Raw genomic sequence first — 24,799 nt, 5'->3', positions numbered from 1 at the left:
GAATTCTGAATATTTTGTGGTGAATGATGCAAAGTATAAAGCAAAATAATACAAAAGAAAATTAAGTTGAATTGAATTTCGAAAAATTGGGAGAAGTTGAAATCTTTAAAAAAGTTTTAGGAATCTCTAGGAAAGTAGATCCTTCTAATCTTATTTACTTTAAAGATCCATTTCGATGTATGACTGGCGGTGTCGGTGTGGAACTCCACAGAAGGGGTAGCCCTTTAGTGAAGAGCCCGCCGGCTCGGCAGGTCGGAGAGGCCGCCTGCTGGAGCCGTGCAGGAGGCGGAGGGAGGCAGGGTTCGCGGGAGCGCGCGCTCGAAATAGCCGCCGTATTTCGAGAGCGGAGCCCTCCCCCCCGCGCCGCGGCGCCGCACGCGGCTGCGCGCGCGCTCCGCACTATCCGCTAACAATTCGCAATCGACCGACGTCTTGGTGTCGGAGCTGGTAATGAGCGCTTTCTGCTAAATGAACCCGTGGACGAGTACCGTACTCAGTTTATCGCAGTGGCGTGTGATCGCAACCCCGCGGACTGAGAGCGAGCAGTGAGTTTGGTGGCAGTGTCGTGCAGCATGGAGAGGCCGGCCCGCTGGGCGGAGCAGCGCTCCGAGCAGCGCTCCGAGCGGCGCGAGCAGCTGGTGCAGCAGCGCACCGAGCAGCACTTCACGCAGACGCTCACACAGCAAGGTCAGCATCGCCTTCTACGTCCCGCTGGCGACGCGCGGCGCCGGGTCAGGTTTCCCGGCGCGAGGCAGTGCGGCTATTCTGGGGCACGTGGGCGGCGCCCGGCTCGGCGCTGCGAGCTCCTCTATTTTTCACACTAATTTTATTACATTCCGAGGAATGACCTCACTGCCTCCGCTCTACTTGTGCAGCTGCCGAGAGCGAATTGCACCCCGCTGCCCGGGCGGGCTCGCGGGCAGCGCTGCCGGCGAGCCCTCGCCTCTCTGATTAAGGCTGCCGCGGCGAATTCATGCATTCAAACTTGTTTACTTTTATGGCGCAAACTCGCGGCCTTATATGGTCGATAACAAATGAGTGTGTTCCCATTCGAGGGTAAATTTTTCTTAATATGAAACATTGTCGAGCGAAACGAGGTCACGCTCCGAGCGGGCGGCCTTACGCGCTCACCTTATGTTATTCGGGAGCTCTGGAATGACACGCACGGTTACCTATGGCGAAGCCTCGCCGGCCGCTTTCATCCTTATCTTGAACTTAATATAAATTAACAATATCTAACGTAAATGCTGGCCAGCGCCCATTAAAGCCGCGAAGCGGGTTTATCTGTGTTACCCATTTTTATGATGTGTGATGGTGAGGCCTTTGTCCAGCAGTGTTACATTTGGGTTGATGATAATAATACTGCAATAATAAGTTTTACTTGTGAACATGTTATTCATACCCGATAACAATCATTATTTATTTCACAAATAAACACCTGAAGAATTGCACTCCTATAAACTATTTCTAATATATCATTAAAAGTGCTGTTTACTTCAATAAATTATACGATATAATGAAAGTAAAAAAAAACTACAGTCGCTTATTAATAAACATGCACTGACTGAATTACATGGACTTTTTAATTCGCTTTTTTTCTAAACAAAATCTATATAACTTTTTAAACTAAAGTGAGTTTGATGAGACTAAATTATAAAGAGTTTTTCTTTGACGCGCTAATTCTGAACCTACGAGGTATTGGTCCTCGTAGTGAATAGAAAAATCATTGTTGCCTTTGTTTCGATAGCGCAAAAGAAAAAAACTAAGCAAAACAAAGAACGTACACGGTGTCTTCTCTACGAGATTTCCACCCTTAGTAAGCGTCGAATAGCTAAGTATTTATTATTTAATTAATATTCAATCATTTACGACTTTGCAACAAGTGTGCATCTTACAGAAAAGCGACACGTCTAATTTCGGGAATTTTTGCTGCCGAGGATTCCAGTTTAATTTGAATATGAAAACAAAAACTAAACACGAAATGCCACAGAATATAAATTGCTACTCAACTTGTCTACTGTTCCGGTGTTCGTCCACTTGCACTGCACTATTATCTTGTACACTTGTCAGTCGTTATAAAATATTCCTGTATAACAGAAATATTATAAACAGGTACCAATCAATTATGAAAATTAAAACTATACAAAAAATATCTCATTAACTTTTCCCATATTATGATTTTAATAAACAGCTTGAAGGCATACAGTGAGTATTGCTAAATGCAAACAATATTTATTCATAATTGAATTGCATGGTAGGATAAAAAAAAGAAATTTCAAAGACAATTAAGTTAATCATAGATCGTAGATCGTGGTTAGGTGACAAAAAATTAATCAATGAGTAGATTGGAAAGTGACTACCATTTCACGTCATTCACCACGTTCTATTAAAACATGCATCGGTTTTTATGCAATTGTCGGACACGATCGCAAAACAATAATTAATATTATTTAGAGATGCGTAAAAGCATTTAATAAGTTTTATTTAATTCTATGTAAAAAGAGATTGTCATCGCATTTATTTATTCTTACCACAGACGAATGACTTAAAACTAATTCCAGTCAACTTATTGCTGCAAATCCAGTTAATTTGAAAGTGTAGAGTGCGCTACACAATTTTTGATATTAGCTCGTGATTTTTGTTCTTTCAAGAACTTTGCATTCCGAAAGAGTTGAACGTCTTCACTAGCAAGTGAACCCTTCGGCCTTCCCTTTTTAATTTATTGTTCTAGAAGATTTTTGAATGTTGGTTACTATAAAAGTAGACTTAAATAGGGACCTCCATACTTAAACCTACCTATAATAAACGGGAATATAGTTAAAATTACAACTTAGGTGGCCATATTGTTTACTTATTAATGTAGACAAACAAACAGCTAATGTTATCAAGAAGCAAATACACCTCCATTAATTACTCTTTAATATTTTAATAACATATTAAGTACGTATGTATAATAAATAAATGTGTTTGTTGGAGGTTTCAAATATACTCATTAGATAAGCCTATTGCTATTGATGAGCCTAATGAATTTGTTTAAAATACTATGGGTTCAAAAATCATAATAAGCTGAATGTGTGAACCGAGACTTACAGCACGGTGCTGATTTTTATGAAGACATGACTGGCAAAAATTTGATAAAATAGACTGTACAAGCTCTTCCAACGAAAAGTTACAGAAAAATAGTTAATAGGCGATAGGAATCAATGTCATAGGCAAGCCTTTAGTTGCCAGTTGTTCAAACTTCACGTTAGCATTGATGCGAAATGGAAACAGTAAACAGGCTCGCGTGACTCAGCATAGCTTGATGCTGCCAACTTAATAATAAAGAATTTAAATAAATATATTAATACAGTTTAAAAATACGAGTTTCAAATAACGACACCGACTTGCGTGAATTTTTATCCATCTATTATCGATTATTTATTGATCGCTGTTGAGGAGTTTTGTCCTGTATCTCGAAACATCTTCACTAAATGTGACTAGACTGCAAGACGTGCTGTAAACAACTTATATAAAAAATATTCTAAAGAAATGGATTACATAGGTAGGTACATAACTTGCAAATCATTAACGAATACACAAATAAGTACACACGAGTACTTTTATGCTCGTCTGATATGTTTTGTTAAATTAAAAATGTGATTTGTAGTAGCTTTTAAAGTATGCAATGCCATTTTATCAGTGAGTTTAATACACTCGAGACATATGCAAGGTAAATATAAAATGAGTTTTACGATCGAGTTACGTAGGTAATATCTGCATTTAGCTTCATATACAAGTCAACAAAATGCCTCATTGCCTTTTCTAGCATTTTTAAAGTATTTGTTAGAATTTGTGTGAACAATGAAGTCGATAGATTCGCTACTAACGAAGTCCCTTGCAAAGTTTAACATAATTCAAAAAAAATCTGAATTTTGTAGGAGCTTCTTAAAAGACCGAGCATCGCTGAAAGTGATTTTCACACTTGACTACATACTGGCTGAGATACCTACCATCCATTATTATTATGTTTTTCTAGTTTATCACGCTATTCATGCATCAACTGTTATTGCCATTCAAACATCTGAACATGAGCCTGATTCTCAATGACGTTGAGATAGTAGCCTCGTGTGAAATAGACTCGAAAAAGTGAACCGGCTCTTAGTTTATATAATTTTAGGGCTACTTTTTCGTGACGCCATTCAAAAATATATTTTACACTTGTCATCTTTAGTCTCGATATAAACGGATAAAATAATAATATAATCTTTATTAAACAAAACAAAAGTAATTATAAACAAAAAGTCGATATAAACAATGGACTTATTAGAAACGGAAATAAATTAGTGATATCTGCATATCGTCTGAGAAAAGTACAGAAATAATCTGTGGGGTATATTCTTTGATAACATGATACCGAAGGTAATATTAGATCTACCTTTACCTCTATTAAACAATATATTAACACACATTTAACTAAGAGTGGTTACTACACGTTTGATGAATTTCTTAACGACAAGGCTGCTTGGAAGCAAGCCACTCCGCTCTTATCTCTCACAAAATAGAAAAATTCCAAAGATTGTTGAACTATAAAATGGTATTGGGAAAGAGCAATCTCCTGAGTTTCTTGCCGGCTCTTCTCAACTGGAGAACCGGTGAATCTGCCTTCCGAACCGGTAGGGTCGCTACAAACAGATTGACTTGACGTTCCAAAAGTGCTTATAAACTTAACTTTGAATTTGAAAAAAAAAATTGGGCTCTTGTTCTTAACCTGAATCTGAGGACATAAGAAACATATGTTTTTTTTTTATGGAATTTATATAGTGACTGTAACGTTTCCCTTGAAAAAATGCATTTATTATGAATGCAGTTTAGGTCTCCGACTCAAGTCTAATTTAACATAATAAGCTCGGAAATTTTGTATAGGAAACGCCACCTCAATTCCTCGGATCGATTCCCGCTTTCATTATTAATTACACACCGAAGTAAAAATAAAAAATCTGATTTTAGGTATTCCCTTTACTGTCCCAGTTAGAACACTTGGCTACCGCTATAAAACAAGCACATGTAACACAAGTGAAAGGTCGCTGGAAGTGATAGTGAAAACTGTGACATTTTACCGCGTTTTTCACATTTTTCCCGCGCAAACGTTTCATTATTCTGCAGTTCCCACCCATATTAAATAGAAAACCGCCAATTATCGATCGAGAGAAAAAGCTGTAGCGTCTCAACAAAAATATACCGTACCTTATGCAACTTAGGCCCAGATTATTTTATTACAATATCACTCGTATTTATCGTCATTATACTCAGTTTAATGATATCCCAGAGCTGGGAACGAACCGTCTCCTCAGTCAAGAGTACACCCTAAACGCTGCTGTTATTTTTTCTATTTTAGCAATATTCTAATTAAAATGCTTAATTACTAGCTTATACCCGCGACTTCGTTCCGGTGTATTAAGGTTTAAGGCAGATATTATTTTAAATCTAATGTTCTGAATGTTTACCATAAAACGGGAAAATCAGATTTTTTTGAGCTAGTAACTTTCCGCGTCTCTAAAGTGAGACTTTTTAGACTTAATGTACTGCATACAATAATGGCTGTATATTCTTAATTCTTTGATAAAATAATAATTATTTAAGAAGAAAAAACATTGATTGTTTCATTTGATTTTATAAAAATAATAATAACAAAAGAAAAAAAAATAAAAAAGAAACATTGATTTTTTCATTTGGTTTTAACGATAGTTATCATATTTCAAGATTCTCATCACCTATCGTCACGTGCTCTCAGAGGCACGGAGAAAAAACTAAAGTCCCTATATGAAGAGGTGACAAAATTTACGTAAAATAAAGTCAATCCATTAAGATTCCAATGCCACAGATAATCTGCGTGGCGATTGTGTAAGGACTAAGGTTGTTCATGAATGGTTTAGTATACACAATCAGCAATGGATCAAATTGCGTTTTATGCCCATTCAACAAACACCTAAAAGTAATGCGAAACAGTAAATCGTAAAGCATATGTGGCCCCAAACACAATTATCCGAATTAGCCTTTCAAATGAAACCATAACACATGTGTCCAACACCACGAGAAGTTAATACTATGACACATGTGAGTTTTTTTGTTTATTTTGTTTATTGTTATTAGCTGGTACAGAAAACAGGTAATAACTAAAAGTAGATCAAAATATAAGTAATAACGAGTTTTGTTCTAAGCTACAACCCAAAGTATGTGTACACAACTCGGAATTAAATTAAACAAAAAGTAAAGTTGAAACAAAAAAGAAAAACACTTAAAAAATAATATATGTATAATTTCCCTAAAGATTATGTGGAGTTTGCTATAATGTGTTTTGAAATACTGTCGTAGGTGTCACCTTCGAACATAAATGTACTGGATACAAAATCAAAGTGAAAAAGAAATGTTGTCAATGTAATAGAGGAAGTTTTTCAGATACATAAAGTGTTTTGTTATAACTTAAAATATAAAATACGAGATCTTATTTTAAGGGAGAGTTTAACGACTGGCAGCATTACTAGTATTTTATTGATTTAAGGACACAGTCATTATTAATTGCTTTTCTATTTTGTTTTCAATGATTTTTTATCATGGTTTGCGTTCTCGTAGAGTTACAATAAGATATAGAACATAGCAAGTAAGTTAACATTTTTAATATTGAGTAAGTACAGTGGCGTGCACTTGATATAAGCACAAAAGCACTGCCTACCCTAAAATTTATATATATATATAACTCGTATAATAGGAGGATTTTTGCCGTTTTATACAATTATGCTGTACCCAATGCACGCCACTGAACAAGTACCTACATTATTATTGATAGAGCTAAATAATAGTTAAATAAACACAACAAACCATTGGGGCTCCGTTTTGGCATGATACTTATCCAAATATTACTTAAAATTAAAACTCTAAATTGTTTTCTTGCGACTTAAAGTATCTTGTCATCTTACACAATCAATTATAACTAACACATAGAGGCAGAACAATAGATAATGCAAGGTTATGTATTATAAAAATCTAGTTCACACTATCCAACCAAATAAAAAAAATATGAAGCTCTCAAAGAAACAATAAATCTGAACCGTGGATTACATAATATAAATAAAGAATTTAGATACATAAAACACTTGATACAATTACTAAAACGACACCGCTTGGTTTCCAAAGTCATATAATACAATATGTAAGTACTTTCATTTTTTCACACCAGCTCACCAGTATCAAGTTTTTTGATGGCTTTCAATATGATACACGTACACCTAATCTTCCGTGCTCTGCATATCGTTTACAGCCTTTACTTACTTACTATTCGTATATTAATGGTAGGGGTTGTTTACGCCAAAACAGTTTTGTTTACCGCTGTCCTACCGCCTATCATTGTCGCCTCTTTCCTCATTGCCTCACTCCTGCAACGCATGAGGCGTATCTAAGGAAATGCGCGCGCGCATTAATTATCGATTTTTACTTTAGTGGCAGTGTGGAGAAATTTGTTAGTATCTCTACTATCCTAATTCTTTCTTTGGTGAAAAAACATTTACAACAGTCTTTGACTTACAAGCCCAACGCACCGTTTTAGCTGCTCCGATGCTGGTTGGCGGACTTTTTTAATAATTATCAAATGTAAGTGATAATAATCGACTTAAGGTGCCGTTGCACAGATTATACCAGTTTTGCAAAAGTAACATAAAATCGTTTGGTCTTGGAAATAAAATTTAAAAAAAAAAACGCCCAAGTAGGTATAACTCACACAGGGTTCCGTACCATTATCTAGAAAAACGGCAAAAATGTCTTCGGTGTAACTATCACGGTTCATGAGATAAAACCACAAAACTTTGACAAAAGGAAGGATCGATGGACGGACAGTGGAGTCTTAGTAATAATGTCACATTTTACCATTTGAACTAAAAGAAATGTCTTAGGTCAATACTACGAAGAGTAAACGTCACCGGGTTAAAAAAAATCTTAATTCTACCTTTATACTTTTCTAGAATGTTATTTTTTAAATCAGATAGGAATGTAATTGTACTATCTATTACAGCTCTGTGTCAAAACTGGCCGACACGCAACGGTTAATGCGAAAGTTTAGCAAAATAATGGAAATTTTCAACATTCAAATTTGAATTTACTCGTACATTATAATCACGGCAAAGCACATATAGTCCACAAATGTTCGCAATTACTTTTATATGTGTGTTTCATTAACTTTCTTAAACTTATCTATTTTTGCCACATTCCCATTTTCGGGCGACTGACGAGTAATACTTACCCCAATCCTTATGTGCACTTCATTTATCGTCGGAATGAACAAAAACTAGACATTTACTGAGGGTTACGTGCCATGGAATAAAACGCATAATTGAATGTTATTTTCGTTGATTTTAATATCTCTTTTGTTTTGGACTTCATTATCGTTAGCTTCAATCAAAAGTATTTATAAGTAATTTAAAAAACACTGCTTAAGACATCGTTTAAGTTTTTCTGCAATATTTAAGTCCACGCGTTGCTATAATATAACTTTATCAGAGTTTTTAATAACAAAACTTTTTTCAAATAGTATAAATAATCAGTTTAATAACCGCAGAAATTAACATAGCAGATTGAGTTTAATAGTGATATCCTTTCCCTATTCTTCCCTGTAGAAAAGAATAGCATCATTAAATCATCAATAAACTAAGGGCGTATGTAGGTAAAGATTGCTATATAAGCATAAGTATTAATTGTATATTTATGGTCCCGTAGGTATCATTCATTATATATCTAGTATAATATCTTAGTAACACCGTCCAAGTTAGACTTCATTTACGGAAAACAGTGTAAAGTATCTAAACTATGTCAATCGAATTTCTGAATTGCTTGGCACCTTTCAGACTTACATATCTGAACTGTGTAGGTATAACACAGAAACCGCAAACACAGTCTACTAGCTGTACTATTCTATAAACAAACCATCTCGATGTCAACGTTGGTGCAGCGATGAAATTGAACGAGACAATTTATGATATTACAAAAAATACACCCTTTGAAATCTTTAAAATGATTAGTGCTTAGTATCAAATTTATTTTAAACTAAGTGTTGAGGAGTCGTAAAACTATTTCAACAAATATCCATTTAAATTCGTTTCCTTCTGAGGTACGGGACCCCCGGAGCGTAAGTCTGGCTCGCACTTACTCGTTAAAAGAAAACTGATTTACTTTTTTATTTATTTCAATTTAAACAGTGTGCAAATTTAAAAGTCTTATATATTTTATTTACGGAGAAAAAAAAGTAAAGATACACTTTTAATTGATGTTGTTCCGATTGTAGTGATACTGAACCATTCCAGTTTGCAGACCTACATAACATTGCAGCCTGTGTGTATATTGTGCGTGCGTGTGTCTGCAGGTAACATATGTTTCTTGACGCAGCGCAGATATAAGTCACGACTCGATTCGTAATAGAAGACCACAGTCGCCGTTATCAGAATATGTTTCGGAGAAATAAAGTTATCCAACAGTATTGTCTGATCTGATATGTTAAATCCATGGCCTATTTAAAATGTCTTGTGTAATCATTTTAAATCTGCAGATATGCTATAATTTTAAATACATTGTAGAAACTTCTCTTAGGAAAACTAGTATTAAAATTCAAAATTCATTTATTTCAAGTAGGCCAACTTTACAAGCACTTTTGAAACGTCAAGTATGTCTGTTTGTAATGACTCTACCACCGGTTCGGAAAGCAGATTCTACCGAGAAGAGCCGACATGTATATAATACAAGAGCCCCATGGATGTTGGCCCAATAATCATACTGACAGATTTAAATCAAAATTTCATATGAGCCTAGCAAACATATTGATTTGTTAAATCTATATACACTTTTTATGCCTTGTGCTGACGGTAGATCAGAATCAAGTTGTCACCAACCATTCTCTGCCGGCGGGTGTCGTACGAGGCGACTAAGGGAATAGAACAGAGAGCGGGCAGCAGCCTCCTCTGTGCTTATGATCTACCACGATCATAACCCATCTGCCCAGCGGGTTGGTTATGCGCAAACTATGTAATATATGTTGTAACAGTACAGCAGTGTTACAACATATATCAATATGTACGTTTGCTACTTCTTGACTCCGAGATACTCACATCGGGTACGGAGCGATGCCGGTCATGAGTCGTACCGCATGTCTGCGCAAGCGCAGTGCGCGCTCGCGGGGTGGCGGGCACTCATTATAACGTAACAGCTTAACTGTCCGTTTCGGTACTTGCTCTCGAGCCTCAACCTCCCCCCGCCGCACCCCCGGCTCACGTCTCAGATTAACCGTTTATGGTTAGACACGTTAAAAACTGAGTTGTCTTATGCCGGAAACACATTCGTAACACATTTCCCCCGCACGCGCGACACGCCTAGCATCAAATGTATTATTTAGCATAACCTAAGACCAAAGATCGGATGCGATTCCAGATATTTATACTTTTTGCACTAGTTTATATTAATATTATAAATGCGAACATTTGTCTTTTTTGTTATTTGTTATTTATACATTGCTCAATGGCTGAACCAATCTCACATACTTAGGTTAGTTTTGGCACCCGTAAACCAGGAATGAAAAAAAAAAATTATTGTCCACGAAATGTTTCATATACATAATATATATACGAGTTTAGGCATAGCTTGTATCCTAAATATGGGATACATTAATGTAATTCGGGAAACCAAATATTTTCTAAAGAGGTATCGGAATTTTGTCTGGCGGGACTCTCGCCTTTCCGACTTTACTGACAAAAATATGCGGCACGTTTTTAAGCGATTTAGCGTTCCGGTACGATGTCTGTATGGGTTTAATATAACCGCTATACCTCCTAACTGGGTAGCCCGGTAACATCTTATACTGCATGATCTGTTACCACCAGGTGAGATTGCATTAAAGGTCTAATTTGTAAAGGAATAAAAAAAAACGCATGACATCAAATAAGTCACTCCTCAAAGCACCGTGAAATTTGTAAATCCGTACGAAAGACCAATCTACATCGGTCATGATGATGAAAGTTCATACTTCGATATTTCTATTCGTAGCATTCCTAGCCAAGCTCTGCAGGAGCTAACTATATGTCAGTATGAATAACGAGTGTCAGCGTGCCTGATCTCAAGACAAACTAGTGCTCTGGTATTTGTACCACTGCCTACACTAGATAATTAACTCTGAGCGAACTGAAAATATAGAACGACAGGCAAAGTATCTATGACTTCGAAGTAACTACTTTTTTTTTTGGGCGACGAAAGGTGCATAGACTACTTTAAGTTATCTTTTACAAATTTTGGTTTGCCTGTCCGTTCGATTGAGACTTTCACAAGCAGACCTGTCGATGTTGAATATTATACAAGACTAAGTAGTTCGAAAGGCTGTCAGGGTACTGTCCACTAATACTCGATATAGAATTATTTTTATTTCAAATAACGTAGGTAAGAGCCTACCTACCTGGAAAATTTCTACTACTTATAAAAATGTATATAGTAATACTAATAATTTTTTTTTATCGCCAGTTATGAGATAGGTATCAAAATTATTGATTTCATAAGAAGTGTATCATGAATTCTGTAATAGCGGTGATAGCCTGGTGGCATGGACTTAGGACAGCCTTCCTTTCTGGGGGATCGAATTCCATTCCCGGCACGCACCTCTAAAATTTCGGAGTTATGTGCAACAATAAGGATAACTCATTTAATTCACTAAACATATATTACTTAAATTATATAGTACGCTCAATCTCCATTATTCATGTCACTGCCTGCAAAATTTCCCTATATCTTTGTAACAATAACAGTGTACATCGGCGCGCTGCGCGCGCGCCGACTATTCGCCGTAAAATTTGCGGGATAATTCGGAGCGTGTTGTAATAGAAAAGTGATTAATTTCTTTGTGTGGTGTTTTGTAGTGTCATTGCTCATTTTAATGTCTTCTTAGTGATTTAATAGCAGGTAAGTCTATCATGTTATGTACAACATAGGTAATTAGTGCTTGCATTTGCTTATACATAACTAAATGTTCAGGTTAGCTACAACAAAAAATACACATAATAAGTACTTATAAGCCGAAAGTTCGTGGTTGATTTATTATGATATCCTAGACACAGATATCTAGTTAGGAGTCAAATATTCACCCTAACATATGATTAATTAACTAACTTTTTAAGTAAAAATTTTACGTGTATATAAATTAATTTGTATAACCTTGGCTGTAAGTGGGTTAAATGCATAACTAATGTATATGTACTTAAATAAATAAATAAATTTTATGGAATGTAGAGTGACATCTAGGGTTATTTATGTACCGTTAAAATTCATGATTCCTATTGCATAGGTCTTAATACCCTCCTTAGTAAAATGGAGGACAGAATTTTGATTACAAGTCTATTTTATTTGTGTCTCATCAAATCTCTCTGAAACCTGACACAGACTTGTTTAAATTCTGTCATATTTTTTAGTCTTGAAGGCAAATTAAAGAAACGAAAATATTTATTGAATATGGGACTTATACAGGATACTTTTATCTCGAAGATTTTACTAATGTTATACGAGTATTTGCGTCAGTGAGTTTTTCTTCACGCAGCAACGATCACAGTGATATATAAGCATGGATGAAGAAATACAGTACGAGCGATTAGCGCACGCGGGCAAAGGCGAGTGAAGGACTTGTAGTTGTACACCTCGGAGCCAGTTATGTGTGACACTCACGCGACACGCACGATTACGCGAGCGGCACCGATCCAGCAGCCGTTTTGAATCAGTGAGCTGTTATTACCCCCGAGTTACTATAGCGGCGCCAGCCCAGTGGTAAAGAGTTCGTTCTTCCTCGGGGGCAGAGTTCAATTCTCCGCACCCACGTGATGATAATGATAGTCTATATAATTATATCATCATTATTATATCAACCAGCCCACCACAGGTCATGGTCTCATCCCACCATGAGAAGGGGTCTTATAAGGCCTTAGTCCACTCACCTTATTTTCCTTCACCGTTGAAGCAAGTGATAATTTAATTGCTTGAAAACGCACATAACTTAGAAAAGTTAAAGGTGCGTCATGCGTGCTGGGATTCGAACTCGGCCCCCCGAAAGTCGAAGTACTGCCCACTGGGCTACAACATAATAATATACGCGTACTAAGAGGACTTATGAATATTTTTTATGAATAAATGCTTATCATGTAAAACAGATAAACCCCCCGCGGCCTTGAAATCTGAAAGCAGGGTCGCTGCCCACTGCCCACTGCGCCAATCGCCAATTTTTATATGAATAAACCCAAAAAAATAACCCCATGTGCAGTTTTAGACAATGGCATCTCGCACGTGAAGGTAGAAAAAAAATGACGGCCACTCAGCGCAGTCAAGGCAGCGTCTCCAATCGCTCTTACCGTAGTGCGGAGCGGTAAAGCACTCACGGTTATGTTCGTAACAGGGTAATCTGAGGTTCGTAATAACAGAATGAAAAAACGTCCGAGTGCGTATCCCAACTAATCGCGCGACGACGGTTCCGTAAGGAAAACGTGAATTTTTGTCATAAAAAATCTAGATTTTTAAATATTAATGAAGAATGTACTATGCTACGTGACGCTTATCTAAGAAAGTGACAGGGGTCACATGATTTTAATATTGCATGTGAACTTAGGGCTGTATCTGATTTCTTTCAGCAAAAAGTGGTTTACTCAATAACTATTAGGTTTTCGGTTTCACAGATAAGTCTCAGAGACATAATGTACCTTTAAAGCCTGAGAAGTATTATTTCTGTTTTCATTGACATGTTGATAATGTTAAGTGTCCAACCGCTTTAAATAAACTGCGCCAGATTTTGAGACTGGGAATTGAGATGGGCATTATTTTAATGTTCTATTTAGTTGTGACACCACAGTCGCACCGTAACGTTACTTTTTGCCAAGTTCGTAAAATAACCCTAAATTATTAAACCGACTTTCATGGCCTATGAAACTAATTGTAACTAAACACTAAACTATTGCCCTGGATAATTGCGGGTGATCAGAGTTTATTATGGACTGGTTTCGTTCTCCACTTTGGAAAATCTTTGTCAAATCATCACCAAAAGCTTTGGGATATTGTAGCGTACCTGGAGGAAATTGCGGGTCATCATTATCATCACACAAATCCATTACAGGCCAACTACAGACAGGGCACGGGTCTCTTCCCACAATACAAAAGGATTAGGCCATAGTCCACCACGCTGGCTCAGTGCGGATTGGTAGGCGATATTTTAAAAATAAAATATACTTAAATTAGCACTTTTTGTAGATTTCCGTTCTGATCATAATGGTGCATTCAATGACCGATAGAATACTATCGATTGTAATACTGAATAGCTTGCTACATATATAGTTAAGTGTAATAAGATAAATTTAAATTAAAAGCCAGTTAACAAAATTGTAAGCAGGCTGACCGCTTTAAGTATTATTTGGATTTTCTAGTTAAATATCTCTTTGAGGCGTATTTCGCTAAAATTATTGAATATTTTAGAAGATTTTTTTTAAATAATATATTTTGTTTCATTATTGGGACTGCAGATGTTTTGTGTTAGCTGACTTTTAACTATTTATTACTTTAAATGTAAGCTATTAAGATGCGAATGCAAACTTCAATGTTTCTTGCGATAGTCTATATAATGCTTTGCTATTATTGTGAGATTATCTTTATCATGTAATTAATCACTAAACAATATTTTTACAATGTAACATGAATCGAAATGTTAATTATGTGTTCATTACAGATAATTTAATTATTAGTTCTTTAGCAAGGAAAGTCTATACTGAAAATACCGTATAGGGTTACCCTGGTTATTAATTTATTAGGTACGTTTTTGACGCACAAATTTTGACGGGACTTCCGCAGACAGTTTTCGGTAGGAACTATGCGATCCTTCTTCCTCTGGAAAGAAAAAGAGCGATAACAGCTTCTTGTAATCGCGAGAAAGATGAAGCCGATTTCGATGAAACTTTTTTAGTTAACTAGAAAGAGGACCTGACAAGGAGTGGTCTAGGTTCTAGGGTCTACTTTACACCGCGGAAAACGTGAAACGAAAAGTTTAAAAAAAGACGCGGTAGATGTCTAGGATACTACTAAGAGATAATTTGGCATGATAATATTATGCATCACCGATATCGGCCAGTACTGGGTTAGAACTTCGGCTTCACTTTTGGGGGGCCAAGTTCGACTCCCAGCACGAACCTCTTACATTTCTAAGTTATGTGCGGTTTAATTCATTATAATATAACTTGCTTCAACTATAAAGGAAAACGTGAGGAACCCTGCATGCCATAGAGTTCTCCATAATGTTCTCAAAGGCATGTGAAGTCCACCGATCCGCACTAGACCAGCGTGGTGGACTACGGCCTAAACCCTTCTCATTGTGGGAAAAATATCTAAATTCAGAGATGACCTAATGCCAAGCTGTAAATTAGAGTGTATTTTAAACTATCTTTCTAAAGCGAGAACATATTTAAAGTCTCCAACCTTAAACTGTTTTGTGTAAAAATGAGCTCTGTAACCGCGTATTAGGGGTGAAAGTCGTACGTTTGAACCGTGACCTAGTGCAACACGCAGCCTGCGCCATATGGTGACCGGCCGGCCCTCTACAAGTAAACCTCTATGAATCATGGCGGTCATACCATTAAAGTTATTTGCTTACGAAGTTAATATTCTTTTTATGGGGCCCATTTGCGCTCTTCGACTGTTTTGTACATTTTTTACCTAGAGGGTAACTAGCGTGTTAGAAATAATTATCTTTCCTGAAACTTATCCCTACATCGTCTGCGAGAGATTTTTAACTGGTTAGAACTTCCTAGATTCATTGATATTCTATTTTATTTACTAAAGCCTAATTTACCCTCTGAGGGTTAAAAATTGAAATAGTTGTATAGCCTACCCAAAAAAAAAAACAATTTTCAATCTGACAGAGATTTAACAAACAAACTCATCAGTTTGTTTGTTAAATCTCTTGCGGTAGGCTATACAACTATTTCAATTTTTAACCCTCAGAGGGTAAATTAGGGTTAGGATAAATGCGGGTAACGGCTAGCAGTATACATGTGTTGATAGAACCTCATTCTGGTACACCAACCATCTTAACAGCAGCGTCCTACACGAGCGGCGAGCCATGAGACATAATATGATGAGCGCGGAGCACTCAGAATGTTCTAACGGCTACTGTAATCTGGCAATTTATCTGTAGAGAAACGAAGAAGCTGTAAGCTGTTACACTATGCGCCAAGCTTTATCCTTTATACACTTTGCGCCAAGGACGCTGTCCAATGGAGGGATAGCATAGTGTGATCCAATACAAAAGCATCTGCCGAAGCCCAGTAGTCAGCGAGAAGGAGAATTGTAGGTATACCTATATTTCAATATTAATATGTAGGTATAACTAAGTTCAATATAAAAAATGTTATTTAGATATTTTAGTAGCAGAGATTTTTGAGACAGAGCTCATTTAGTTAGTACGACCGCTATGCTTATTTCTGCTTCAAAGCAGCACTGTTCCATGTGTTCCGGTCTGAGGGTGCTGAGGCTAAAGATCTACGCCTCAGACTGGTGGACACATGGCGTCACGTGGTTTTCCACTCACAATCACGTGGCCGTGTGCTTAGCCCCTTAATTAATACTACAAAAAAATCCACCCGTGCGCATATGCTTGGAATGGATAAAACTGTGGGAGAAATTACACTTTTTGGTTCTTTCCCCGTGGAAAAATTGTTACCTAGCCATGCTGGGGGTGGTCAGGTTTTTCAATTACGACTAACTGACTGAAGAGAGAGAGTCTGTTTCTTTTGCCACCGAGGAGCCAGTGCGGGTGCTATGGTCGATGGCTCCAGGCGGAAGATATTGAGAGTGCTGTTTTGGAAACAGCAGCTATCCAAGTTTTTAATCACGACTGCTTCGTGGCCTACAATGGCCTGTATTTTCCAAACTCACAAGCAACCTCGCACAGCTGGTTGAAAGGCAACTTAACATCGACTGAGTGCTTACCTACTTTTTGAGTGTGCATTACCATTTTCTTAAAATTTCATGGACGATGCGTTCAAAAGTACAGTTTGCTTCATTTCAATAAAAAAAGCCGGCGAATGCGACATGCGAGCAAGGCTCTTGCATCGAGGGTTCCATACCCATACCCTGGACAATTTTTTTTATATTAATATTATAAAGAGGAAATATTTTTTGTTGGTTTAAACTGAATAGGGAGCCTATTGGCAGTACTACTTGATTTCAACCATTTCCTCACGAAAAGAAAGCATTAACATACGCTTTAATTTATTAACAAAAAGATCAGAGATTCTTTAAAGAAATTGCAATAATGTAAGCCAAAGTAGCAAGTTTTTATTTTGCAATGATACACAAGACAAATATCTGTAGCACTAGACCTAAATTGCTACACATCCCTCAAATAAGCTCGTAAGGGTTGCTTTAAAACCAAAAATCGCACCTCAGAAACCGCACGGATCGAACGTGTACCTGCTTATAAGTAACCTAACCTACACTTGAATACATAGCTGACTAGTCTTCTGGAAGTGGCATATGTGCGCATTTATATACCATTACTAAATGTTTGAAGACAATATGGAAACTCCTAGACAAGAAAATATAATTAAAAGGCGCCGGGATACCCAGCACCAAGATTTGAAGGATGAAATCAAAGATATAATCATAGGTCTCAAAGAAGATACTATGGAGGATAAACTCGACTCGATAAGATGCTTAGTCAAATCATGGATAGACTAACGATAGCTGAAAAATTGAATAACACCTATGGTGACACTAACAAGAAACTAGGTGAGCGAATTACAAAAATCGAAGATGGGCAGATGAAGACTATTCAACGGCTAGAGGAAAAAATTGTAGAACTTTTGCGTTTAAAAAGAATGAAGTCTGTAGAAATTAAAAACATTCTGTTCAAGGAGGGGGAAAAATTAGACGAGCCAATTAAAATGCTATGCAAGGTGGTAGGATTAGATGACATTCAGATCCGCTTAGCCTACCGGGTGACTAACAGAAAAAAAGAAAGCAGCATCGTCATCGTCAAGTTCTTTCGTTGTGATGATAGAAGGAACCTTCTTAAGCATGTTAAAAGCTATAATTTAGCCAATCTGGGGTGCAAACTAAATGCAGAACACCTGGGTTGTAAAGGAGACGATAGCATTATATATGTAAGTGATTATTTGACTCCACATGCAAAAAATGTTTTCTTTCATTCACGAGCATTTGCCAAATCCCATCAATACCAATTCTGTTGGATAAAAGACGGGAAAGTTTATCTTAAGAAAGACCCTAACCACAAGGCTTTTTTTATCAACAACATTAATGTTCTTGATACCCTTCTGCTTAGACAATGACTATATGATACTTTTTTTTATTGCATTATTTTTGTTTTTACTACAATTTAACTTTATTTTTCTCGACAATGACACACATAACTTCTATACTGCTAATTACTCTATCAAATTAATATCATGCATACGTATGAATAAGTGTTCTCAATACCCCAAAATATCGAATGTTACTCTATACCGATTACCCAATAACCCTCTTTAACCATATTATAAAATTTGTTGTGTAAGGTACGTACGTTACGTACCTTTTAAATATAAAATATTCAGAAATGACAAACTTTACGGATTTAGCTTGCGAATACTTACTATACTATACTTACTTGGTTGAAGAGGCTGAAATGTGTGCTATTGAATCAAATGAAAGACAGATGCTTAACTGTTATTACACAAAATATAAGGAGTATTCATAAAAATATTGACAACTTTTGCATTTAACTTAAAAGAATTGTGACATATGACATTGATGTTCTTATAATGACTGAATGTTGGTTATCTAAAGACACGAACGGGACTGATATTCCCAATATAAAAGGTTATCAGAAATACTTTACAACATCAAATTTTAATCAAAATGATGGAGTGGTGATATATATTAAAACCAACATAAGTCCCATTCGTGTTTATGAACCCTCAATTCAAGAAGCAAACTGTCTGGCAATTCAGCTTTATGCTAATTTAACATTAAATGGAGTCTACAGACCTTGCGCATTTAAAAAAGTTGACAATTTTGTTAATTCCCTCGACCAATTTTTAAAACAAATTAAAAATCACAGTAATATAATTATCGCTGGAGACATAAATATTAATATTGTTCCTCCTGAAGATATCTATCTATATATAGATCATCTAAATATATCAGCTACACATGGCCTGCTAGCCGCACATAACCATCCTACACGTTCTGACACTTGTTTAGACAATATTACTCAAAACAAACTTACAGTTCAAACCGTTGATTTTGGTATGTAAAACTGATATCACAGACCATGACACTGTTTTTTTAAAACTCAAATTGGATAAAAACATTCAAGCACAAAATACCATTACTAGAACCTTTAAAAAAATAGATTATTATAGTGTTAATATCAAATTAATGGAGAAAGATTGGTCACCAGTTATCAACCTAACCGATCCAGAAGAAGCTACAAATTTACTGATTGATACTATTAGGACCACAATTAAGGAGTTCACGACCTATTTCACTCAATCTCGGAGGTAAAGAAATCTTAAACCTTGGATATCAACTGGAATTATTAAATGCATTAATAAACGCTACAAACTACATAACAAACTAAGAAAAAAACCAAATGATAAGGAATTACAAATCACATACAAGAACTATAAGAATGCGTGTAATAATTTACTGAAATCATTGAAACGTAAATATTACAGAGGGCTCTTGAAAAAATACTACAAAAATTTAAGGCACACGTGGACTACTATAAATGACATTTGTCGATTTACAAACTCAAAAGAAGAAACAACGGCACTTCTCACTGTAAAAAAATTTCCACAGGATTTTGTCAATGCTGTTAACTCTTATTTTTCGAATGTGGGGTCTGAACTGGTTAATGACATTCTCATAAAGTATAACCTTGAACATAAATTATTAACAAAGACCATAGCTAGCCAAACAAACACTTACTATTCATTATCCTTCCCACTTACTGATGAGTATGAAATACGTAAAATAATAACCTCTCTTGATGAAAACGTTGCTGCAGGTTGGGATAGCATCCCAGTGAAAGTAATAAAGATGGCAATAAATAAACTTTCTTTTCCAATTGCGCACATATGTAATTCTGGAATCTTCCCTGTTGCTCTTAAAAAATCAATCATCCAACCAATCCATAAGAACGGGGATAAAGATCAACTAAGCAACTATCGACCAATATCTCTCTTACCTGCCCTATCCAAAATAATTGAAAAGGTTTTACATTCTCGACTAATATCTTACTTAGAGCTTAATCAGGTGCTCTCTCATAGCCAATTTCGTTTTCGCTCGAAAAAATCGTCCGAGGATGCGGTGACAGCATTAATTAATGAAATAAATATTAATCTAGATAAAGGTAAAAAATGCTTGGGAGTTTTCCTAGATTCGACACGGTATCTATACCTATACTCCTCGCCAAATCGTGTGGGGTCTGAGGCCTACCACTGTAACTGTTTGAAAGTTACTTGTCAAATCGAACACAATCCGTTAAAATACACAATTATACTAGTAATGTAGAACAAGTTATGTTTGGAGTACCACAAGGTAGTGTGTTAGGGCCCATTCTGTTTCTGATATATATCAATTGACCTTTGCAATATTAATATACAAAGCGCTAAAATTTTTACATTTGCTGATGATACAGCTATTCTTTTTATAGGTAACTCATGGTTACAACTTTTAGTAGACGCAGAAACTGGCCTAACACATGTAAAAAAATGGCTAAACAATAATTTATTAACTTTAAATATACACAAAACTAAATTCATAATATTTACTTACTCTAAATCCCCTTAGCCAGATATTCAGTTAAAGATTCACTCCTGTTCAACCATATATATACTTAACCAAGATTGTCAATGCTGTTGTCCCCTAATTAGACAGACCAATGAAATAAATTAACTTGGAGTCCAGTAAGACCAACACCTTACTTGGGAAAACCATATAAATACCCTTGCACCGCGGATAAGAAAGCTCATTTTATTTATATTCAAAAACCTGCGCCATGTCGCAGACAAACCACTACTAAAGCAAGTATATTTTGCTCTAGTTCAATCAGTACTTACTTACTGTATTACAGTTTGGGGTGGAGCGGGAAAATCTACTATTTTAATACTTGAACGAGCACAGCGTGCCTTACTGTAGGTTTCGCTATTCAAACCCTACCGATATTCTACCGCGCAACTGTACCAACAATGTAAATTACCAACAGTCCGTCAACTTTTGTATGTATATGTATTTAAATAAATAAATATACTACTAAATATTAAAAAAATAAATAAATAAATATAAATATACTTAAATAAATAAATAATAAATATAACAAACGCTGACGAATTCATGGGCAACAGCTAGTATGTATATAAATACACCACCCGCGCATAGCTAACTTGGTTTGTAGCGTTATAGTTGACGCAAAAAACTGAGCTATTAAGAGACACGGCGTTTGAGGTTTAGGATTCGTTGTTAAAGGAACCCTAAAATCCCTAATAAAACCTCCCCGAGTAAATTTTCTATTACAATGAATTGAATCCGGGACCTCGTGATACGTAGCCAATCTTGGTAACCGGTGGACCATCCAGGCGTAACAATAAACAAGTGGGCTAGGAATGGAGTACTTACTATAACCCTTAATTAAGATTGTGCGATATTGTGTTTGTTTGTTTGTCCTTGCTTCACACCCTCACGAAGCTAACCGATGAACATGCTTCGTAGTTGAAAGTCCGGACAGTACCATAGGCTACTTATAAAACTAAAAGTATATATGCGCATAAAATATAAAGAAAACTAAAAGTATCTCAGCCGTTAGATTATTTTTATAATTCACATTGGTCGAGTGCGATATTTTATTGTTAGGTTTGTACCGTTTAATTCTTTTGTATAAGTTAATTTACGCGTCTTTCGCTAGTTAAATAAATTATGGAAATTAATTCTATTCCATTCATTATTCGCTTTTATCTTCTACAACTCACTTTATTTTAATACTAGCCTCAACCGACGACTTCCTGTGCGTGAGCTTCTGTTTATTAGTTCGCAGACAATATTACGTCCGTGCTATATACATATAGGTATACTACTATATCATCCGTTAAAAATTACTCCATAATTAGAATGTTGTAGAAACTGTCGCTCTGTTATTTTCGTGATGTGTGTGTGTTTTACCGACATCTCACCATGGGGGGCACAGAAAATTTACAATACAATGAGTAAAAAATATTTAATCACTTCAACCGCCGGAGGTCCACCGCTCACCATTAGGTACTCCTTGAAGTACCTAGCGGAACTTTAGATTGATCATTCAAGATGGACAAGTTAAGGATCTTTTGGTAGGATCTGGAATGTGAAGAATAGTGAGTGTGGAAGACTTAGAGGTTTTTGTTCGTCGGTCGGTCGGTCGGTCGGTCGGTTGGGTGATGCTAACGGTAACGCCGACGCGGGCTGGCGTTTAAATGTCTCTTCGCAGTTGTTCGACAAATTATCCTCATAGTTGGACGCGAACCAAAGCCACTCGGCGGCTGCAGCTCTTTCGTTCTGTCAAAACTCTTTATTGCGGCATTTGTAATTAAATAAAGCATTTGTTTAATCATCAAAATTTACAAATTCAATATAAAATAGATACTTTTTTATCATCATATCTCAACCATTTTACGTCCACTGCTTGACATAAGTGTTTTGTAGGCTCTTCGCCACTGCTCTGAGCCGCTTGTATCTATCAACTACCTCCGACTCGTAGTTCGCCTACTAAATATACTATACTCGCTTTCGGCCGCGACTTCGTCCGCGTTTTCTTTTGTTTTAAAGCATCCCGTAGCGGTAGGAACAGTTTATGGAGATGTGTGGAATTAATTCTAGGTGTAAGTCCACAGATATTTTAAAGTTCTTAACTCCTGTAAAAAAAAATCAGGTGTAGTTACAAAAACACTTTTTCAATTAAGTGTATTTCAAAAAAGAAACTAATTATTTAGGTACTCATGATAAAACTATTAAATTAAGAGTCCAATTGGAATGAATTAAATAGTATTTGCTATTTTAATACAATTGATGATAAAACTACTTAATTTAATAAGAATTAGTACTGCGATACTAATGTAACTAAGTTTTGTTTCTATCTGCGATCTAATAAAATTTCAGAACACAAAAGCTGCTATTGCGTTATAACTATGTTTTGTCATTTTTTTATTTAATAAAAAGTACTTTAATCATGTTCTACATACTTTTTATTTATATCGTCATGAATCATCAATAGTTTTCTAATCAAATAACGAATGGGATAGTTTTGTAATCAAAAAAATTTTTTTTAAATATAACCTAGGTCCTTCTGACCTGCCAGACTACTCAGGAAATGTGACAGTTTATTTTCCATATTCATTTTACAATGTGTCGCTACGATAAAAATTCTGAAATTCTGTCAATATGCCGCGATAGTCAAATGCAACTGCCATTTACAATATTTCGATAACTTCATATTTTATTACAGGAATTATACTTACTGCTTATCATTTCCGTCTTAAAACTCATTTTATTTCTATCTAGCATAACGACTATGCTACTACATTAATAAATAATAATAACTTACTTATACTCTAAACTTAGGAAGTTGGGCTAAACATGGGAACCTTTAAGCCCGGGAAAACAAAAGAAAAACTTTAACGATGTTTATTTCATGTTAGTGATGATTGTCAGGACTTGCACCTTAAGGTGCTCTTCGAGGCACGGAATGGGCACCGCCAATTTTCCAACTCCGGGTAGGCTTTGAGATTTTTCACTAAAAAAGCCAATAGCTAATGATTCTTGGACCAATCCCGAGTCAAAAGCCCAACCATTAACATTAACAACAAAAGCTTACATTAATTATGGGTAATTTGATGTATGTTTATATCTTATTTGTATTCATATGTAATATACTTATTTATATAAATATATATTATAGTTATATATTTGTATAATTTTTAAATCTTATTGATTGCACCACCTACCTCTTTTTTATGTTCTTTCCTTTTACGCCTTTGGTTGCCTGGAAGAAATAACTATGTAGTGATAAGGCCACCAAATTGTACTCTCTTGCTTTGTATGTTTATCTCGTTTAACTACTTTTCTTCTTTGGTGTACAATAAAAGTGTATTCATTCATTCATTCAACAATAAGGCAATAGCCAGCCTGTGTTCTGAGTGAAATAAAAAATTGACATCATCAATAGGCAATAACAGTCGGTGGCGTGCACTTCATGGATGCACAAATGCACTGCCTACAAAAAAATTTGTGGCCAGGAGAATTTTTCAAACCCTATGCACGCCGCTGATAACATTCCACTGCTATGATAGAGGCCTCTTCAACGGGATATTTCGCTCATGCTCACCACGCTGGGCTGATGGTTTGGAGAACGGATTACAGAAGGCGCTGCTCCCATTCTCGGTGATTAGTCACCTCGAACGACAATGGCGGGACTGTATTCCGATCTGCCGTCACCGCACCGCATCAAAAATGTGTTGTAGATACATAATGTTACACTATAAAATGATTCATGAAATTCATAGTGTACAGTAATCATAAAAAGAATGCTCTAACAGTGACTATAAATCGGGGCAGCTGCTACGTTCCGGTAAAAAAATTTGAATTTGGTGACCTTGACCTAAATACCACAAATCATTATGACCTATTAATTAGCTTTCAATCATCGTCCTCATCAATAATCTATAATTACCAGCACCTACCTCACTGG

At 36.1% G+C, this 24,799-nt stretch overlaps 1 protein-coding gene across 15 annotated transcripts in view; it reads left to right on the top strand.

Moving 5' to 3' along the window:
* The first annotated feature begins 380 nt into the window (after positions 1–380).
* Positions 381–24,799, top strand: part of LOC120636151 (titin) — a 134,128-nt gene continuing 109,709 nt past the window's right edge. For all 15 annotated transcript variants that reach the window (XR_005659350.1, XR_005659351.1, XM_039907478.1 and 12 more), the window contains exon 1: positions 381–687. Coding sequence is in view for 13 of the 15 variants with exons in the window: in XM_039907478.1 (XP_039763412.1) it covers positions 573–687 (115 nt within the window). In the remaining 2 variants the exon portion in view is untranslated. The remainder of the gene's footprint in view (positions 688–24,799) is intronic.

Source organism: Pararge aegeria, chromosome Z (genome assembly GCF_905163445.1).
Source record: "Pararge aegeria chromosome Z, ilParAegt1.1, whole genome shotgun sequence".
NCBI classification, from domain to species: Eukaryota; Metazoa; Arthropoda; class Insecta; order Lepidoptera; family Nymphalidae; genus Pararge; species Pararge aegeria.
This window is presented reverse-complemented; position numbering and strand designations above follow the sequence as displayed.